The following is a 19,891-nucleotide window of genomic DNA, read 5'->3' on the forward strand; positions in this document are numbered from 1 at the left end:
TAAACACACCCAGGGATGGGGACTCCACCATCCCTCCCAGGCAGGCCACTCCAGAACTTTATCTCCCCTTCTGTAAACAGCTTTTTTCTAACATCTAACCCAAATTTCCCTGGTGCAGTTTAAGACAAAGCCTGCAAGGAAAACCCCAGATCCTGGGGATGCTCTGTGTGTCCCACAGGGATGTAATTCACCTGCTGCACGGAGCTGCCCAAGTGCTTCCAAACACAGGGCTGCTGAGGAGAAACTGCTCCTTTTTTAACCTCAGCTGAGCTGTTGCTTTCCTCTCTCTTTTTTAAATGCATGGATGTAATTCAATTTATTTCTGCCTGCTCTACTAGCTCACTGTCTTCCAGCAAAAGAAGTGGAACACGCTATCATCCATCTCAGGGATGTTTCATCCACGCTCCCAGTGTGAGCCTTCTGCAGAAATAAACACTCTGTTAACTTGGTGTCAGAGCAGCTCCTCTGGCTCCTTGGTTTCTCACAGCTGAGGAGAACAAGCTGTAAGAGCCCCCAGGAACACCAAAACTTCCCAGGACAAGCCACGGAGTTACAACAACCTGCAAAGAAAACCACAAGATTCACTTCTTTAACTCCACGTGCAACTACAAAGCAAAGGAGTCTCGGTTTAGGTGCTGACAATGCCTCCCTTATTGCCCTGAAATCCTGGAGACAAAAACACTCAGTAAAAAGAATATCCCGTGTGTGCCTGAAAATGCCACAGAAAATAAATGTATTCAAGCTGCTTTGTGCTACAGCTATTTAAAAACTTCCTTTTCCACAAAGAACAATAATTAGGTATTTTCACTGTTTTCAGCCATTTTCAGGCTGCCTTACTGACACAGTGATAACACATGAATCAGGGAGGGAGAATGCTGGATTCAGAAGTGATGGACGGGCTGGGAGAATTATTAAATAACACCAGCTGCACCACTGAAAGCATCCTACACTCACATCCACCCCGAGTCAGCAAAGAGTTGTCCTGGCTCACAAACACCACCCCTGCCAGTAGCCTCCAAGCAGAAATAACCTTCCAAGTTCAGAAAAATGAACTCAAATCTGCTTTTAGCACTGTCTGCTCCTTTCCGTTCTCTTCCTTCATTTGTTTCAATTACTGTCTTTATTTCCAATTATTAATTGTATCATAATTGCATTAGAACTGCTTTCTGGTTGTGTCAGGTGGTCCAGTCTCTACTTCCAGATCTACACCAGTTTTGAGCCTTGATCTGCAGGACTTCAGGTCTCAGACTAATTTAATCAGGTTTCCAAAGAATTTTCCTTTTCTGCACAAAATCCTGGCTTTCAGAAACAGCAGAAGCAACCAAAAAAAATCTGATTCTATGCCACAGATTTGATAATATCAATTTACAGCTGAGGGTCTGCAGAGCAGGAGGTGAAAGCCTGTGCTGGGACAGCCTGAAATGGTGACACAGCAGCACGAGGCAGCACTGGACCGTGTTACTCACCTGCTGACCACAGGAATCATTCTTACCCACAACAATTCCAACCTCTGGAAAAAAACCAAAATTCTCAACCTCTCAATCCAACAAGCAACTCCCACATGATAAACCAGACACAAGTTATGAAATCTGGATTGCAAGCGTCCTTGGTATTAGAGATGCTCAAAAAAAATCAGATTCGGGAATAACTGTTTTAGCAAATCCCAAATGAAACCCAAAAAATTGATGTTATCCAAAGGCTCCATCATGCAAAGTGCAAACTGTCCTGATGAAATATCTGAACCTTATTCCAAGATAAATGGCACAAACAGAACACAAATTCCCCTCAAAACATCTGAGGACAAGGAAGTTATATAAAAAACCCAAAAAAAACTAGCATGAAAAAGATGTGAAAGCTGATTATCTGCAGTTCCTTGAGCTTTTCAATCTGGATAAGCACTTGGGACTTTCCACATGTATTTCCCATTTTACTGAGCTGCTGTGAAGAGGACACCACTAGGAACAACAAGGTAAAATTGTCTGCCAAGTCTCTGGACTTTTAAAGGTGAACTTCACAATCCCAACTGTGCCTTCTCTTTGTTCATTGAAAACATGCCACAAGTCTGCCACTTTCCATCAAATACATAAACTGCACCTCAGGGATTTGCAGAACAAATCCATTCCTTTTTATTAAGGAACACTTAGATATTACACGTAAGCGAGGTGAAAAACTTCTTCAGGAAAGGATTATGGGTCTAAACAAAAGGTATTGGCTGGCACCAACTCAGTGAGTTGTATTTCCATGATCTCCAGCTCTTGCAGAAACAGAGAACCACTAATGAACACAGTGCCCTGTGGCAGCACTTCTACTGTGCAGATTTCCCCTCTTGCTCATACCAAAAGCTTTGAAGGCTTTTTTTACAAGGTGAAGCCACTGCAGGCATGGTTAAAAATGTGACAAAACCTCCGGATTTGAGGAGAAGCAGATGAGCTGCTGGAGAATCACGTGCACTGCGGAGCAGTTGCTGAGCCAAATCTCTTCCGTGACATGTGAGAATAATCCTGTATTTTTACAGGACAATACTGAGGCTGAAGTGTGACAGCAGCTCCGAGCAGGCACAGAACAGCACACAGGGATGGAACAGGTTGGCTGCTCCAGCCCTGAGCTGCTCTACTACAGACACTGCCAGTGTGACAGTCTGCATGCACATTATCTCCATTTCTTTGATGTAACGTGTCTGGAAAGTTGTCATCAGCTTGCCCACACTCGCAGACACTGTGTCCCACGTCTGGGGGCACCAATGACCGCTGAGCTGAGACAGCTTCCAGCTGCACTCCTGGGCTGCCCGTGGGCTCCGAGTGACTTCACACACCCCAACCTCACCCCAGAGAACAAGATTCTCTTACCAAACACCCCTGCGTGGTGCTTTTCCTAATAAATACACCCAAACAGCTGCTGAGCACAAGCCTTGGGCCATATGCCTGCTACATACACAAATCAACTTTTTCACTAGAAATATTTAAACTGAAACTGTTGATAAACCCACTGTGATGGAGCAGATGGATCCGTCAGCTCCCCATCAGAACACCCTTTTGCTAGATTAAAAACTTTGCTAGATTAAAAAGAGGACTTTCAAAGGAACAGATTAAAAATCTGCAGAGGACTTTCAAAGCAGTAACAGAGTTGTTCTGCACATCCTTGAAGGGGCAGAATTACAGAATGAGCTAGGTTGGAAAAGAGATGAAGTCCAGCCTATGAGCAGACATCTCCCCAACTACACCATGGCACTGAGTGCCACGTCCAGTCTCTTTTAAAATGGGTTTAAACAGTGCAGAAATGCACACAGGATGGACAAGGAACTTGACTAAACCCAAGGGTCCATGAATGCCACCATGCCCACGAGGCTGTCACCTCCTCCATCCCCAGCAGTGCAGCGAAAGCCACTTTGCTCACATCCTTCCCCAGGGGATGCACAGAGCCCTGGACAGCACAGACTGCCAGGATTGCCTGCAGAGCAGCCTTGCTGGAGCATCCTCCCCCAGTGCCCCAGGCAGCTGCTCCTGCCCACTCCCACCCCACGCTCTCCTCCATGGCAACCCTTCCTGCACAGGGGAAATGCAGGAGAGAGCAGGGATGAGCGCTGGGAGCTCAGCACAGCAGGGGCTGCACAGCCTCAGCAGCTCAGCCCTTGTGTAAACTACAGCCAGAGGTGGGACTGGCTCCATCAGAGCCCCAAAATCCACAGCTGGCAGCTGGAGGTGGTACCCAAGCCCTCCCTATGCTGTCAGAGCTCCATCAGATGGATGGAGAATTTCTGTGGAGCCACGTCTGGGGAAAAGCTTATTCCACTGGACACCTTCCTCTCCAAGTCATCTCAAATATCCAGCCCTATCATCTATTCCTGCCATCCTCAGGACTGTAAAACAGGCATTAAAAGGTTATTGCAGCCTGACCACAGCCACGTGGGTCCTTCCTGTACACTCCACCAGCTCTGGTTGGCGTGTATTTACACAGGATCTGCCCTGGTCGGCGTGTATTTACACAGGATCTGCCCTGGTCGGCGTGTATTTACTCAGGATCTGCCCCGGTCGGCGTGTATTTACTCAGGATCTGCCCCGGTCGGTGTGTATTTACTCGGGATCTGCCCCGGTCGGTGTGTATTTACTCAGGATCTGCCCTGATTGGTGTGTATTTACTCAGGATCTGCCCTGATTGGTGTGTATTTACTCGGGATCTGCCCCGGTTGGCGTGTATTTACTCGGGATCTGCCCCGGTTTGTGTGTATTTACTCAGGATCTGCTCAAAAATTCCCTCTGACACATTGAGAAACTCTCACTAGGTCACCTGACTGCTTCAGCAAGAGCTCTGTCCAGAACCAACTCTCTCCACATCATTCCCAAAGAGCTTGAGGACATAAAACAGCAAAAGGCAAGTCTCACCCTCAAGGACACTTAGTGTTGTACAGAGGAACTCAGCATTTAACTGGAACAAAAATCTGGGTAAGCTTACCTTCACACTTGCAAAATAATAAATATTTATAAACAAACATTCTCCTTTCTACTCACCAATATCAGGGCACTATGCCTTTACACTTGAAAAATCTAAATATTGGCAGTGTGCTTTAAATTAGCACAGTGCACAAGATACTGCCAGTGGATTATCCACCAATAAAAACCACATTTGGAGGCGGGAGAAACTCTGGGAGCTTCCAACACGCGCCACACAACAGATATTCAAATAGCTGAGTCACTGTGGGTTTCTGAAATGAGCCTCCACCAGCACTGAAGGAAGGAACATTCAGTGACAGGCACTTCAAAATCTCTGACAGATAAAAGTTTTTCTTTTAAAGTTCCTGAGTTTTCAGTCTAAGGCTGCAGCTTCTTGACTTCACGCTTTTTTCCCCCTTTTATTTTTGCTTTTTGAAGACTTTGATATCGAGCTCCCAACACAATGTTTAACTCCAATCCTGCATTAAACATCAGAGCAAGGACCAGGCTGAGCAGACTTCTAAAAAGCCAGAGCAGACAGACAAACCCAGCAAAGGTACAAGAAAGAGAAGAGCAAATGCAAACAGTGCAAATACCTGGAGGGAACACAAGGTACAGCAAGGAGGAATTAATTCAGTGTGAGATGCAGAGGGCTCCCCCAGCCCCTTCTGGTTTTAGGCAGGAGCAAACCTTGGGGAAGGATCCTCAGAACAGCACAAATCTACCCAGCCATCCGGTAGGAAAATAACACAGAAAGCTCAAAGAAAAGAATTTCTGCTCAGAAAAATCCCCTGTCCCTGCAAATGGCCTGAAAACAAGAATCCATTTTTATGGGTTTTTTCCCCCAAAGAATTTTACTTTTTCTCTGAGGTTTTGGGATGAATTTCAAACCTTCTGAATTTCAAAACATGAAAAACTTGAATATTTTCTTATTTTTTCTCAGCAAGGGATTCATGGAGAAGCTGGAAGAACAGAATATTTTCTCCTGTTTGATTCTGAACATTGTTTTACTCATTAGTGGGAAGAATAAGAACACCACGTGGACCCCAGATCTCAAAACCTGGCTGAGATTTTCCCTCCCATCTTTCCAGAACCCCCTCTCTCCATTTAGTGGGTGCAGAGGCAGCCCAGGGAATGGTGACATCCTGAAACAGCTCAGCCTCAGCACAGCTGCAGGGCTTCCCCCTCAATCAAACACTGCATAAAGGCACAGATTAAATCTCATTTCTTCCCCTTACAGCTCTCCCTGCTACTCCTGTGCCTTCAAGGTCCTCCCAATATTGCTCAGCACTGAGGACTGGGAACACTGAGCAGCTGTGGTGATGCCTTCTGATCTTTCAAGGTAACTGCACCTAAACACTGAAAAATAAACATGGAAACACATCCTTCTCAGGTATTTCTGCATCAGATAAAAACTGCAAATTAAATGTCAACCGTGATATTAAGATTGAAAGGAGCTGCTGTGAAATATTAGTGGATATTCATAGCATAAGTTGCTACAATTAAACATAAAATCACCTCTCTATGTTGTACTCCTTTCTCCTACAATGTTTAGTTGTTTATATATACATACATAAATATACATATGAACCTGTAAGGAGACTGCAATACAAATAAACTGCTAAAACCCAGAGTTCTCTGCAGGCAAATTCTGGTCCCAATGCAGAATTATCATCTGTCAAGTTGCCCAAATCATCTCGGAACACAAAAACTTGCAGCACATGACAGGCTGCATATGGAAAAAATTATATTTGGGATTAAATCTTATAGATCATATTTGAAGGATCTTCTCCTCATTGTCATTTTTTCATGACCAAGGCCATCTGCCTGACAGGGAGTGGGAGGAAAAATTCCTCACTTATTTTAAAGCTTGTCAATGCCAACCAAGAACGTCATTTGTAAAATCTATATTGCCTTCAGATTTACCTCCAGCCCCCAAGGCAGGAGCTCGGGGTGCTGCCATTCCTGTTTACTGAGGATGCACTTGGCACCAGGGGAGGATCACTCTCACTACAGAGCCACCATCCCATAATAATGCCCAATGCTCCTACAGCAAACACACAATTGTCATTGCCCAGGAAAATGTGGTGATCAAGTCACTCTTACAGAGCCTCAATTTCTGAGCAGCTTTTGTGGCAATCACCTAAATAGGGGGCATGATTTGCTTTCCAATCAACAAGGAAAATGCACTTCTGAAGGGCAGAACAAAGCAAGTCAATGCTACCCCCAGCAAAGTTGCACCAAAGGCGCCAAAAGGGTCTTTGCTCAATCCTGGTGTTTACATGAGCAAGAAGCCAAAGGCACCTGGATGCCATAAAGATTTTGCCATAAATCCCAGTTAAATGCCCCTGGAAACGCAGTGGGTGAGCAAGGCTCTGTGCTGGAGCCATTTGTGCCCAGGCACCAGCACAGATCCAGCATCTGGTACTGGAAATCAAAGCTGGGAGTGGAGCTTTTGCCAGATCAGCACTGCCATTCCTGCTTTTGGGAGAGTTTGGGAAGGCACCCAAGGGAACACCAGCTCAGCCTTCCCTGCTCCTGAGCAGTTTGGGTTTGGGAAAGCACCCAAGGGAACACCAGCTCAGCCCTCCCTGCTCCTGAGGAGTTCAGGAAAGCACCCAAGGGAACACCAGCTCACCCCTCTCTGCTCCTGAGGAGTTTGGGAAGGCACCCAAAGGAACACCAGCTCAGCCCTCTCTGCTCCTGAGGAGTTTGGGAAAGCACCCAAAGGAACACCAGCTCAGCCCTCTCTGCTCCTGAGGGGTTTGGGAAGGCACCCAAAGGAACACCAGCTCAGCCCTCCCTGCTCCTGAGGGGTTTGGGAAGGCACCCAAGGGAACACCAGCTCAGCCCTCCCTGCTCCTGAGGGGTTTGGGAAGGCACCCAAGGGAACACCAGCTCAGCCCTCTCTGCTCCTGTCCTGCCCTTTCGGGGGGACTGAACTCTCCCTGTCCCCACACTAATAACGCTGAGATTCATTCCTCCTGCTCTGACAATACACCACAGCAGCAGGAGCGGCTGAGGGCTGGATCCCCAGCCCAAAGCAGCCCCTTTGGACTGGCTCCCAGAGGTTTGGGCCACCAGCAGCCCAAAGCGCTGCCCCGGGGGCTGCTCAAAGCCAGCTGGTGCTGCCTGCACATCACGTGCTGCTCCAAAGGGAGGGAAGGCATTTTTGCAGCTCTAGCTCAGATTTTTTCCTTTTCAGGATGGCTGCTCCCTCATCCAGCTCCCTCACTTCCTCATGCCTGCAAGTTCTGTGTTTATTTTTTCCCTGTATAATTTTTAACCTCGACAAATAAAAGGGTTGACATTCACTAAATGCAAGGTCTAAGTGCTACCAGATTGCTCCTGCATAGCACAGCTCTGTATCCTCAATAAAACCCAGCCCAGGCATCCTTTGCACTGTTCAGGCAGGGGAGGATCCTGTGGCAGTGTCTGCAGCACTGTCATGGTTTCTCTGCTTGCAGGAGATTTCTTTCTCTGAACATCTCACTGAGAGCTCCACAAAGGCTCCCCAACCACAACACAAGGAGTTATGTTTCCACTGAACTTGTGTACATTACATAACCAAAACAGATGAGCATTGCCAACACTGAGGGCTCAGGGCTGACTATTTTCACAAATTAGGAATGAAGAAGTGTTAGCCCTAACACACAAGTCCCTCAAGCTCCTCTCTGACTGAACAGTTGTTCATCAGAATAAAATTTTCAAGGCACACTGCAGTCAGTGTCAATCTGTAATGGCTATTCTGGTGTTTCCACACTCATGTGAGACATAAGGCTGCTTCTACACATTTGTCAGGGGCCACTAAAGCTAATCCAGGATTTTTGCAGCTCCCTACCCCCAAGCCAGCCAGTTGCCAAGCAAGGAAACAAACAGTTTATTCCTAAAGATCCAGTCAGGTGCTTTTCAAGACTGACCTCCAAGCAGCAAATTCCTCTCAGGATGGCAAAAACACACAAAGGAGTTTTCAGAGACAAGAACCTTCAGCAACAGCTCACTTGTTTCCTGGAGTTTGGATCACAAACTTTTGAGTCAGGCAGCAAAGACTGGAGGTTTTTATACACCCAGGCCCCAAATCAGCAGGAGCTGGAGAGACCAGCACTGGCACCTGGCTGTGCAGGCAGCAATGTGAAAATGCAGCTGGAGGTGCTGGAACTGCAGTGGGAGCTGGAGGAGAGGGATCCCACGCAGGTGCTGACACAGGGAACACCACCCTCCATGCTGAGGGGTGACTCCAGACCCTGCAGGAGAAGGGCAGATACTCCATCCCCAGCAGGGTGGGAGCTGTGAGTGGCACAGGGTGCTTGCTGAGGACACCTGGCAAGCTCTGCAGCCCCTCACAGCACATCTCACGGCTCTGCTGGCAGCCTCTCCACGCTCCTTCTGACTGCTCTCACACACAAGCACCCACAGCTTCACCTCCCTGAGACACCACCGCTGCAGCAGGACTCTTGCTCAGTGAGGAACAGGCTGCCCAGAAAACCAGAAGGGAAATTATTTAACTTCTGGGTTGGGTTCCTCTTGGACTAATGACTTCCATGTGGCACTTGGACACAGCACCTGCAGGGCCTCCTGGATATGGGCACTTGGCATATTTATCTCTGGTCTCTGCAAGTAAACAACCTGAACTGAAAATACTTGTGAACTGTAACTCGTTTTGAAGTATAAAGCCTTATTTTCTAAGTAAGACAATTGAGGTTTTTAGCATAATTTCCTGCTATTGCAAGCAGCACAGAACTTCATTATGCTCTAAAAGCAAGAGAAGGGAGATGACACAGAACAGACTGAGGAGTTTGGCACAGGTGAGTTCCCCAGGGGTGTCCCAGCGCATTCACCTGCTCCCTGTGAGCAACCAAACACCCCATGAGCACAGCAAGGGATGAGAGGAAATCAAACCTGGCCACACAGAAACGTCAAGGGGAAAAAGCTCCAGAGGCCAGATGTGGCTCCCTAAAGCTTACTGGGGAAGGCAGACCTAAAAACCAAACTCCTGCAGCATCACCATGCAAATCTAGGTGTGAAGTGGAGGAGCACAGATCCCACCTTTCTGGGTGCTATCAGCAATCCAGGCAAGGGGGGGCCAGGAGGCTGAGGCTCAGCCCTGCGAGCGTCAGCACTTCCAAGCTGCAAGTGCTGCTCTGAACCAAACCTGAGTGTGTTTGGCACCGAATGTTTGTGCTCCCACACACCCAGCACAGCCCACAGCCCAGCCCTGGCAATGCCTTCAAGGGAGCTACAGCTGCTTCAGACTGAATTCCAGCACTAACCTCAGCTACAGAGCCCTGCCACGGAGCTGATGATCCTGAAACTCACTGGCTATGAAATTCCAAAAGCTCCCAACAAAGTAGGAAGCATCTTTTGATGATCCTTGCCTAAAAAACCTTTCCCTGTGCATTTTGGTACCTCAAGCACCCACAGCAGGTGAACACAGCTTCAAAAAACTCCAAACAGAAGAGAAGAACAGACAGCCCACCCAGCCTCCCACCCCAGCCTTGCCTATTTTGTATTTGTTATATTTATGCCCAAATAACCAGCTTGCACAGAAGAAAACAATAATTCATCACAGCTCCTGCACTGCAAAGAAACAAATCTTTGGCTCTAAGTTACCACAGTGGGATAAACCCTCACCCAGGGCCAGGTCAGTGAGCCTGGGCACAATAAATGCATCTCAGAGGTGCTCTGGAGTGCCAGCAGGATTTTACACCCCACACCTCACCTGGGGCTCTCAGCACTTTAAATGATGAATGTACAGCTCAGGATGCTCCCAGTACCTGGGGGACTCCTGTCCTCACACACAGGGCTTTTTCCACACGATTGATGACATTATCCATCTGTCTGCATCCTCCTAAAGGAGCGAGAGTCCTTCCCCTGCAGAGCAGAACCTGTGCTCTGCTCTACAGAAACAGAACACCAACCCTGAGCTTCACCTGAAGGTCCTCTGCAAGTGCTCCCCAGCACCTCAATGCTGCCAGCTCACACAACAGGCTCTGAGAGCCTCTCAAAAACAGAGCACAACTGATGGGGTGCACACAGGAACACACTTCACTACTCTAAATATTAAGCAAGCCACAAATTTTAATAACTTTGCTATATTAAAAGATAGGCACCAATGTCACCCCACCCCCACAATTCATCAAGGCATTTCACTCCCTTGGGCTCTTGTGACTAAGTATAATATTTCATTAAATATCCTGTTCATACTGGCTTATGTACTAGGGAACACACTAATTTTAGAAAACTGATTAGCTAGTTCTTTCTAACCGAATGTTATTGTAGCTAAGGTCAGATTTTGCACTGAAACTATGGCAACAAAGCCACAGTATTCTTTTGTCTACAAGGTTGGGACCAGGTTTATTAACACAACTGCTCTACTTAATAGCTCAGCACTGCTTTTTGGCAATCCCTTCCTCGATCCTACCTGAAATACCCTGAGCTTTCCACGGGGAAAAGGCTCAGACCTGCAAGAGCTGAGAAAGAGTAAGCGTTCAAATGAGCATTTTGTTCATTTCTTCAGTTTTGGGCACAGCCAGGCCCCCCGTCCCACACAGGGACACGTCAGGATGGAACTGCCACCCCCATTTGCAGAGGGGCAGATCAAACTTCTCCCCAGGAGAGAGATAATAATAAATTAAATCCCCATCCTTCCTCTGCTGTACCTGAACCAACAGATTGGGTTTCACACAGCGTTCCAGTTATGCATTTTAATGGCACTTTCTGTTTCAAAGGGGCTTTGCTCTGCAAACAATCTCCGTGCAGACATCCCAGATGAAAGCTCCTGAAGCCCATAAGTTGGCAGACAGCTGTCTGGGCACAGAGAGCAGGGAAACACAGCCCAGCCAGAGTCTGTGCCCCAGAGCCAGCCCCTCCTCTGTCCCCAGCTGGCACAGGAGCCTTGATTTGTGCCCCACAGACCCTTCCCACCCATCTCAGCACCCATCAGTGCACACAGAAATAATCCTGAGCACCAGCAGTTATTCAGCCAGTCATTCATCTCTGCTAAGCACATCAGCACAGAATCCCTGCAGGGTTTGGGGTGGAAGGGACCTTAATGGGACCATCCCATTCCCAGCCTGCCATGGCAGGGACAGCTCCCCTTGTCCCAGGGACCATCCAGCCTGGCCTGGGACACAGCCAGGGCAGCCACAGCTGCTCTGGGTATCAGAGCACCACAATCAGGATGCCTTTGGGATATCCTGGTACTCCATCACAAATAATTCCCCCAAACTTGTAAGGAACTACTGCAAGAGATGTGGGAAATGAAATAAAACCAACCAAATAAAAATCCCAACCAACCTTCCCTTGGATTCCTGCATCCCCCAGCTCAGGGCATCCCAAGCCTCAGCAGATACAAAGCAAACTTGTCTGCATGGAAAACCAACACTTCCAACTTCCCAGCTTTTTTATAATATCTAAATGCTGCAGTGGCAATTGTCCCCAACATCTGCTTGCACGTAGGCTGCAGTGGGCTAAAGTTTCACAATTCAGAGGCAGGATTCAGGATTTCTTCATCTTATAAAGGGCAGCAAATTCAAATGCATACAAGCAGTTGGCAGTTTTCTAGTGCAGCTCTATAAATACTGAAAGATTCCTCATCAAGGCAGCAAAATGTATTTCAGATTCAACTACATCCTAATTCAGCAAGACTGAAAGATTTTTTTTTTTACTCAAAATGCTCAATGCTTCAATTTTGAATTTAAAAAATATAGACACAACAACAGACTGTATTTTTATAGTTTTTCTTTTCCATCAAACAACCTAAAACAACTTATTTTGATTTTACACTTCCTATTTTGATTTCTACTGTTTTTGAAAAAGGGGTAAGAGGCATCTTTTTTCTTTTTATGGTGTTTGTTTGTAAAACAGAAGTTGGTTTAAGTGGGTATTCACTATTATGCTCCACTTTCTACTTCTGGTATTCAGCACAGGCATTTTAATCTGACTTGGACATCTCAAAATTGGAAAGGAGTTTCTATTGCAAGTGATGGATGTCTCTGCAAGAAGGCTTTGGCCTCAGCACTCGGGCACTCCCCAAAGTTCTGCTTCCTGCACAAAAAACAAATCCTGCTATTTGAACTGCTACTTTCAGAGGGGGGAAAAGAAAAAGACACCATATTTAGAGTCCAGTTTAAATATTCCTTAAAGGAATCCAGGCACCTTCATAATGAATGCAGGCAAGCATTTCAGCAGCATGAGAAACTCCATGCTCAGAAGGAAAGGAAGCCCAGATTGGCTGTGCAGCTCAGATCCATCCCATCCTCTTCCAGCTCAAACCTCTGCACAACACCCACTCCGACTCAGCTGAGAGAGTCAAACAACTCAGGCTGCTTCACATCAAAGTTTAAAAAGCTGATATCATCCCTTTCCCCACAGCAGAGCGGGAAAAGTGTGCGTGGAGAGGATTCAAGGCTGCCCACAGGAGCCCCAGGCTGATCCTGATCCCACAGAACGCTCCTGCTGAACACAGGGGTGGCACTGCACCCCAAAGGCACCGTCTGCTGCTCACACTCCTCCAAAACCAACAGGCACAGGGACCTGGGTGTTTGTTTTAGCTTGGTTTTTAATTTTCAGAAGCGTTTGGGAAATGAACTATGTGACCCTCCAGCTGAAAGGATCCCTAATCTCAGCCCTGATGGCAAAGCACAAACAAGCTTGCCCTGGCTAAATAAGGGTAAATAATGTCTATGTGTGCAACAGGATTGCATGGCCTCCAGGAAACCTGCATGAATCACAGATTTCCTTCATATTTTTCCTTCATATGGAGTTTCCTTCATGCAGCACAAAGCAGGAGTGGGGAGGCTTCAGATCAGTGATGGCAAAGCTGTGAAGGACAAAAGAGAAAACATTTCTGCCAGGGAGAAGCACATTGGCTTCAGCAGGGATAACTCAAGAACAACCATCAAAACCGTGGATATTGGAAGGAATGGAGGGTGGAGAGGCCCTGGCACAGCTGGGGCTGCCCCTGGATCCCTGGCAGTGCCCAAGGCCAGCTTGGATGGAGCTTGGACCAACCTGGGACAGTGGGAGGGGTTGCTGCCATGGCAGGGGCAGCACTGGATGAAACATAAGGTCCCTTCCAACCCAAGCCATTCCATGAGCCACACTAAATCCAGATTTACAGCCATATCATGATAAATTAAAGCTGCCTGGGGAGCTCCTCCCGCTGCAGCTCCAAGGCTGAGCCCCAGGGCTGGCCCCCAGCACCTGCAGAGGCAGCAGCCCCAGGAGCACAGCGTGGATCAGCATCAAAAGAACAAACAGAATCTGAACTACTCCTCTCCTGCTCCGCCATGAGGGTATTTTAAGTCTAAGATATGGGTTCATTCCTTGAACATCTTGCCAAAAAAAGAGTGTTGCCCAGCAACTACTAAAACAATGTTCTGGAAGGAGGGAGCTGCTGGACAAATTAACCCAGTGAGTGCCCCTTCTGCCAGAGTTTCCAGCAGCTATTGCAGAGCTGCTGGGAGGCTGGCACACAGCTCTGCATCCCAAATAAAGAGCTGCAAGGAATTTCCTGAGAAGCCTGTCAGCCAGACTGTTTTGCTGTAGTAGCAGTGTCTTGCATTAAACAAACACGTTTGGCTGGGTGCAGGGCTGTGCTCCAGCACCAATGAACACAAATAAACCTCTGGAAATACAGAGTCCAGCTCACTGAGAGCACAGAGCAGCAGCTCCAGCACCAATGAACACAAATAAACCTCTGCAAATACAGAGTCCAGCTCAGTGAGAGCACAGAGCAGCAGCTCCAGCACCAATGAACACAAATAAACCTCTGCAAATACAGAGTCCAGCTCACTGAGAGCACAGAGCAGCAGCTCCAGCACCAATGAACACAAATAAACCTCTGGAAATACAGAGTCCATGTCCCTGAGAGCACAGAGCAGCAGCTCCAGCACCAATGAACACAAATAAACCTCTGGAAATACAGAGCCCAGCTCAGTGAGAGCACAGAGCAGCAGCTCCAGCACCAATGAACACAAATAAACCTCTGGAAATACAGAGCCCAGCTCAGTGAGAGCACAGAGCAGCAGCTCCACACCAAATCTCCAGCCCCAGGCTCTGCTGCAGCTCCTGCACCAGGGCAGGGCAGAGTTGCACCTGCAGAATAAGGAACTGTGTGTGTTTCAGGAATGATTTCCAGTGGAAATTGCAGCTCCAGCCCAGCTGAGGGTCAGCTCCAGTTCACACTTCCCACATCAATCCACGCACGTTCAAAGGAAATTCATTTATAGCCCCTCTTCAGCTATGGCAATTGGAGCTTCATAAAAACATTCAATGTCTTTTCTGTTTAAAGAAGTGCAGATAACTAAGGGAATGTCACACTCTTTCTTTTTTTGGAGACTCACACAAGTAGGATTTCTTCCAGGAATCTCATCTGTACACAGTACATTTACAACAGTTAAGTAAGTAAAAAAAACCTCCTTTTGCATATTAACATTATTAAAAAGAAACACTAATGAATGCAATCTTCAGTCTTCACATTTGGAAAAGCAGATTTAGAGGACTTTTGAATGGAGCTGGAGGCATGAAGGGGCAGAGAAATGCTGCACTTGAAAAAAAACCCCAAACACACCCAAACCACTGCATTTAAAGTGGACACAGAAAGCCAAAATAAAAAAAAATCCACTGAAATCTTAGACCATAACTGCCATCCAACCTCAAACCACTGACCTCAGGTGCTAAATAATTCTGCTTGATATGGAAAACAGCAAGAAGAAGAATCAGCCTTCACACCTTCCAGTGATCAAATGAATACTTTAATGACCTAGAGGCACCACGGCATTTAACACGTGAAATAACTGCAGGTAAACACTCACAGGAACTTGCGTGTGCTGCACTACCTTCCTCTGGAGCTTCTTCCAACTCCAGCACTGCACTTTTTTCCATCTAATAACCTGGGAATTTTATTTTTTTTAAATCATCTCCTTTGCACTTTTACTCCGCACTCCAATTCCAAGCATCACTCCCTCTCTGTCTCTCTGCTGCCTCGGCCCCTCACCCTTTCCAGGGCTCTCCCATCTCCAGCTCCATCTTCCAGCCAGCTTTTCCCACCACTCCTGTCGACAGAGGCAGTGCTGGTGTCCCCAGGATGTCTCTGCTCCTCCTGTCCCACCATCCTCAGTCCCAGATTCCCCCTCTGCCTCCAAGCAGAGATTTCCCAGCACACAAACCCCAGCTCAGCTGGGAAGGGGCTGTTTTTAGGAGCACATTGCTCAGGCAGGGCTATTTTCACAGCAGCAGCAGGTTAGCAGTGTTTAGTGACAGAACATACTCGCATTGAGGCACTGCTGCCAAACCCCCCTGTGTGCACACACCCCCACTTTGTGCACAGCAGCTCTGCTCCATTTCAAGGGCCTGAGGTGCAAAGAAAATCCCCCGCCCTCCAGAGCAGGGCCTTGCTGCTGCCACCAGATGCAAGGGATTAAATGTAGCCTTGGCAACATGACTTTTTACAACCTGAAGCACCTGTGGTGAGGGAAAAAGCAGGGTGGATTCATTCTGCCACTGGATAGACAGGCTTGAGTTTCACACTCAAATTTCTTGGAGTCATCTGTTCATATCTAAGCAGTCAATCTTGCTTCTAGAGATCTCTCCTCACATTGATTAAGCATGAAATTTGTGTTTACAAGAGTTTTACAACTGCCCACAGAGGACAGAGCTGCTCTAAGAAGCTCAGAATGACACTTCTCAAAAAATGGTACCAGAAAGGAGATCCCAAGCCTGGCCAAAGGTGCCAGGCTCAGTGTCCCTCCCAGTGACCCCTTGGAGCACAGGGACACAAAGCAGGTCACAGAACCACTGAAGCGTTTTCCCATTCCTCTGTAAGGGTACAATCCAGGTCACTTCCATCCAATTTATTTTCTTTTTACTCCAAGAAGATTTCTGAACATTCCTTCACAATCACCAGTGCCTGACCCCACTCCTCAGGCTGCAGCTGCTGTGCTGACCAGCACGATTCTGGATGGTTTGGGCTGGAAGGGAGCTCAAAACTCACCCACTTCCATCCCCTCCCATGGCAGGGACACCCTCCCCAACCCCAGGCTGCTCCAAGCCCCACCCAGCTGCTGCATAAAAATGGAGTATTTTCCATTTCTGGTGAGGATGAGGTGATAAACTCCACAATTACTTCTTCTGAACATGTTTATCACAGAAAGCATTTTATCTCAGACTACACTTACAAAGTATGTGTATAAATAAGAGAAAAGCCTGCTAAAATTTTATGACTTTTGTTGCCATTTACCATTAAGCATAAACCTCCCCATGAAAGCTTCACTGAACTAACTACAAAGGTTGGAAAAGGTTCACACCATTCTTTCTCCCTGTATAAATTATAAGTAATATGAGAACATTTACAATGTCTAACCACGGTGTTTTATGTCAGACAAATGTCTCTCTGTACTTGCAGTTCCTAAACTGTGCTAGCAAGAATTGCCTTTTTCTCATTCTTTCCTCTCTCTCTGTCTCTCCCTCCGCCTCCCTCTGCACCCAGCAGTCTCAGTCAAATCTGCTTTTATTCTTCCATACAATTTTAACATCAAGAATGGCTCAGAAGTCAAGGCTCTGCTTCACAAAACAACATTGTTCTTTCTTGGAGAGCTTACCACTGAATGCTGAACCTTCCCAGGTTGCCTCTTTAGTGTTTCAATTATCAGCTCTTCAGTTTTCCAGGAAAAAGGGAGAAAAACCAACAAGAACTCACAGATTTCAGCAATGTTTTAAAAGGAGAGCTTCATTACATGGGACATCGTGTCATGGCAAAAAAACCCCAAAACCACCCAAATAACAGCAGGCCAAACCAGCAGCACAGACTGTGCATGGTTTTCAAGGGCAATCACCTGCAGTTCTGGGCAGACCTGAACAGAATTATGGTGATTCTGAGACCCTGATAAAGGCAAAGCATAAGCAAGGAAACAGATTCATCCAAAGAAATGAAACACAGGTGCTGCTACATCTGAAACAATAAAATCCTGACCAAAATTGTAGAATATTTGGCTGAGTTATCCTGTGGGTGAAAGATGCAACCCCGGGGTGAGAAAAAGAATTCGAGATCTTTGCAAACCAAATCCCAGTGAGTGCTTCTCTTCCTGTCTGAGGCCTTTCTTGAACGAGTCAGCCCTTGCCAAAGTGAAAAGCAGAGCACTAATTTCTTATCACTGAGCATAAGTTTCCTGGCAGAGTGAAAGCAAAGCCCAAGGTAGCTCATATCAAATTAGGTCAGATAACAATAGCTGTGGCTAACACTTGCTCCTTTTTATTTTCCTCCTCCCTGAGGTTTGGTACTGGGTAATTAGAAAGAAGGTGTGATGGAATGGAGTAAAAGAAATTAAATTCCCAGGGATTGTGAACATTTGGAGAGATAGGAAAGGCAAACAACGGTAACCTCAACCCCATCCCCTCACACAGCTTGCTTCATTCCTGCTGGGCTGGGACAGAGTTAATTTTCCTTGCAGTAGCTGGTAGAGCTGTATTTTGGATTTGTGCTGGAAGCTGTTGCTCACACAGGGGTGTTTGAGGTACTGCTGAGCAGATCTCTGCTCCCACCTCCCTGTGAGGGCTGGGGGCACAGGAGCTGGGGGCACAGCCATGCCCAGGGTGCCCCAGCCCAGCAGGGCACAGAGCTGGCAGTGCCTGCAGGGGTGCCATTTGTCTTGGCCCAACACCTGCCTGCCCATGGGAAATGGGAACCAATCCCCTCTCCTGCCTTGCTGCTGGGTGAAGCTGCTCCTTTATCTGCTGAACTGCTTGATCTGAACTCTCTTCCTCTCCCCATCCCTCTGGGTGGGGCTGACTCAGCTTAAACCACCACAGACATTCAACACACACACTTTTCCTCATGGGTTGCCATCCATGGAAGAAGATGACACTAAAATGTGCCACAGAAAGCAGAGAGGTCAGAAATTGTTACAGAGCACTGCACAAAAAGAATCATTTCTAAGAGAAGGGTAAGGAGCTGTCTGACCAACTTACCTCTGAATTTTTTGGGTGGGTTGTTAAGATCACCTGCTTCTGGCTGTACCACACAGCGATCATCCACAAGGCTGCAAAGAAATGAGCAGTGCAGTGAGATCCCATCCCCTGCAGCCCCCTCCATCCTCGTCACAAAACCAAAGTCTCACTTGCAATATTTCATCCGAGTGGCCACTTCAGCAGAAGACATTCCCCAAATGCCAACTTATGCCAGGTCTTTCTAAGAAGCATGCAGCTAATTTTTACTGTTGCCCAGAGCTTTGCTCCTGGTAGGTGGGACAATAAAAAAGTCATTGCTCCTGTGTTCTGCATCATCCTTACGTGCCCTGCTCGAGGTGCAGACAGAACAGCCCATATTCTAGGGAGGTGACAGACAGCCTCAGGACAGCTCCTGCCTCTTGGACAGATTTGAGTCACGCTGCAAATGTGTTTGTATGAATAGAGAACAGGGAAATATGACAGCTATGCAAACTGGACACTGACCCAAGTACTAAGAAATGGCAGGAAGAGTCAGTGCCACAATAAAAATTGACTCCTGAGAGAAATGAAGGCACAAATGTACCCTCCTGCTCACCAGCCGAGCTGAGGGATGGAGCCAGCCGCCTCCTGTTCTGGTAGGAAGAGGGGGAGCTGGACAAGCAAACCCAAGAGATTCCAAGAGGGAATGCCAGGACAGAGCTGCTGTCCCTGCACAACCCCCACAGGGTCAGCTGAAATCCCACAGAATAAAGGGAATAGGTGGGAAGCCCCTGTTCCCACTGCTCTGAGCAGCTCAGGATCAAGGTGGAATTGGGCTTTTCCCAAACTGGAAAATTGCACCTGTAACCAAACACTTTGGGGCTTGTTTTGATCCTAAATGACTCAATTGGGCCCTTCCAACCAATCTGTCAAAGAGGCTTTCTACACAAACGTAGAAAGTAAAACTCCAAGGTCAAAGGTTTGAGAGGTCCATTCTCATGCAGAATCAACTGGAGGAAGACTGAGACCTAGAATATGAGAGTTGTTCCTTGCAGAGGCTGCTCACATGCAGGGAGCATCTTGAGACAATTAGAGAAAATAAGGAAGTGCATGAAAATTAAGAGATCAGAGAAATTAAGAGGGCTCAACAGTTTTATGCATCTAAGATTTGCATATGCAAACATTCAGAGTGAATTGCTTTTTCCCCATGGATTTTCTCCCTACTCAGTACTATATATATATATATATTTATATATAGGTGCTCCAACATGAATGGTATTAACATTTGAGCTGCAGCACCTGCTTCTGGTGAACAAAGGGCCAAAAATATCCAGGAAATCGGTTACTCTGATCATCCCATACAGATAACCTCAGTGCAATGCATCCCTCTCAGCTGAGATTAAGTTGAAAATAAAGAGGAACTTCCCAAACTAGTAAGAGGAAAATTTTACAGGGTGAGAAACACAAAAGAGGATAGATTGTACACCAGTAATCATCATGATGACAGCACTGAGTCTGGGAAACAGCAAGAGTCAAGT

General features: G+C 47.0%; 1 protein-coding gene across 9 annotated transcripts in view; it reads right to left on the reverse strand.

Annotated features, from left to right (window-relative positions):
• Positions 1 to 19,891, reverse strand: part of ITPR1 (inositol 1,4,5-trisphosphate receptor type 1) — a 157,893-nt gene that overhangs the window by 120,895 nt on the left and 17,107 nt on the right. For all 9 annotated transcript variants that reach the window (XM_074550302.1, XM_074550301.1, XM_074550298.1 and 6 more), the window contains exon 3: positions 18,396 to 18,466. In XM_074550302.1, the coding sequence (XP_074406403.1) occupies positions 18,396 to 18,466 (71 nt within the window). The remainder of the gene's footprint in view (positions 1 to 18,395; positions 18,467 to 19,891) is intronic.

Source organism: Zonotrichia albicollis, chromosome 12 (assembly GCF_047830755.1).
Source record: "Zonotrichia albicollis isolate bZonAlb1 chromosome 12, bZonAlb1.hap1, whole genome shotgun sequence".
Classification (NCBI taxonomy): domain Eukaryota; kingdom Metazoa; phylum Chordata; class Aves; order Passeriformes; family Passerellidae; genus Zonotrichia; species Zonotrichia albicollis.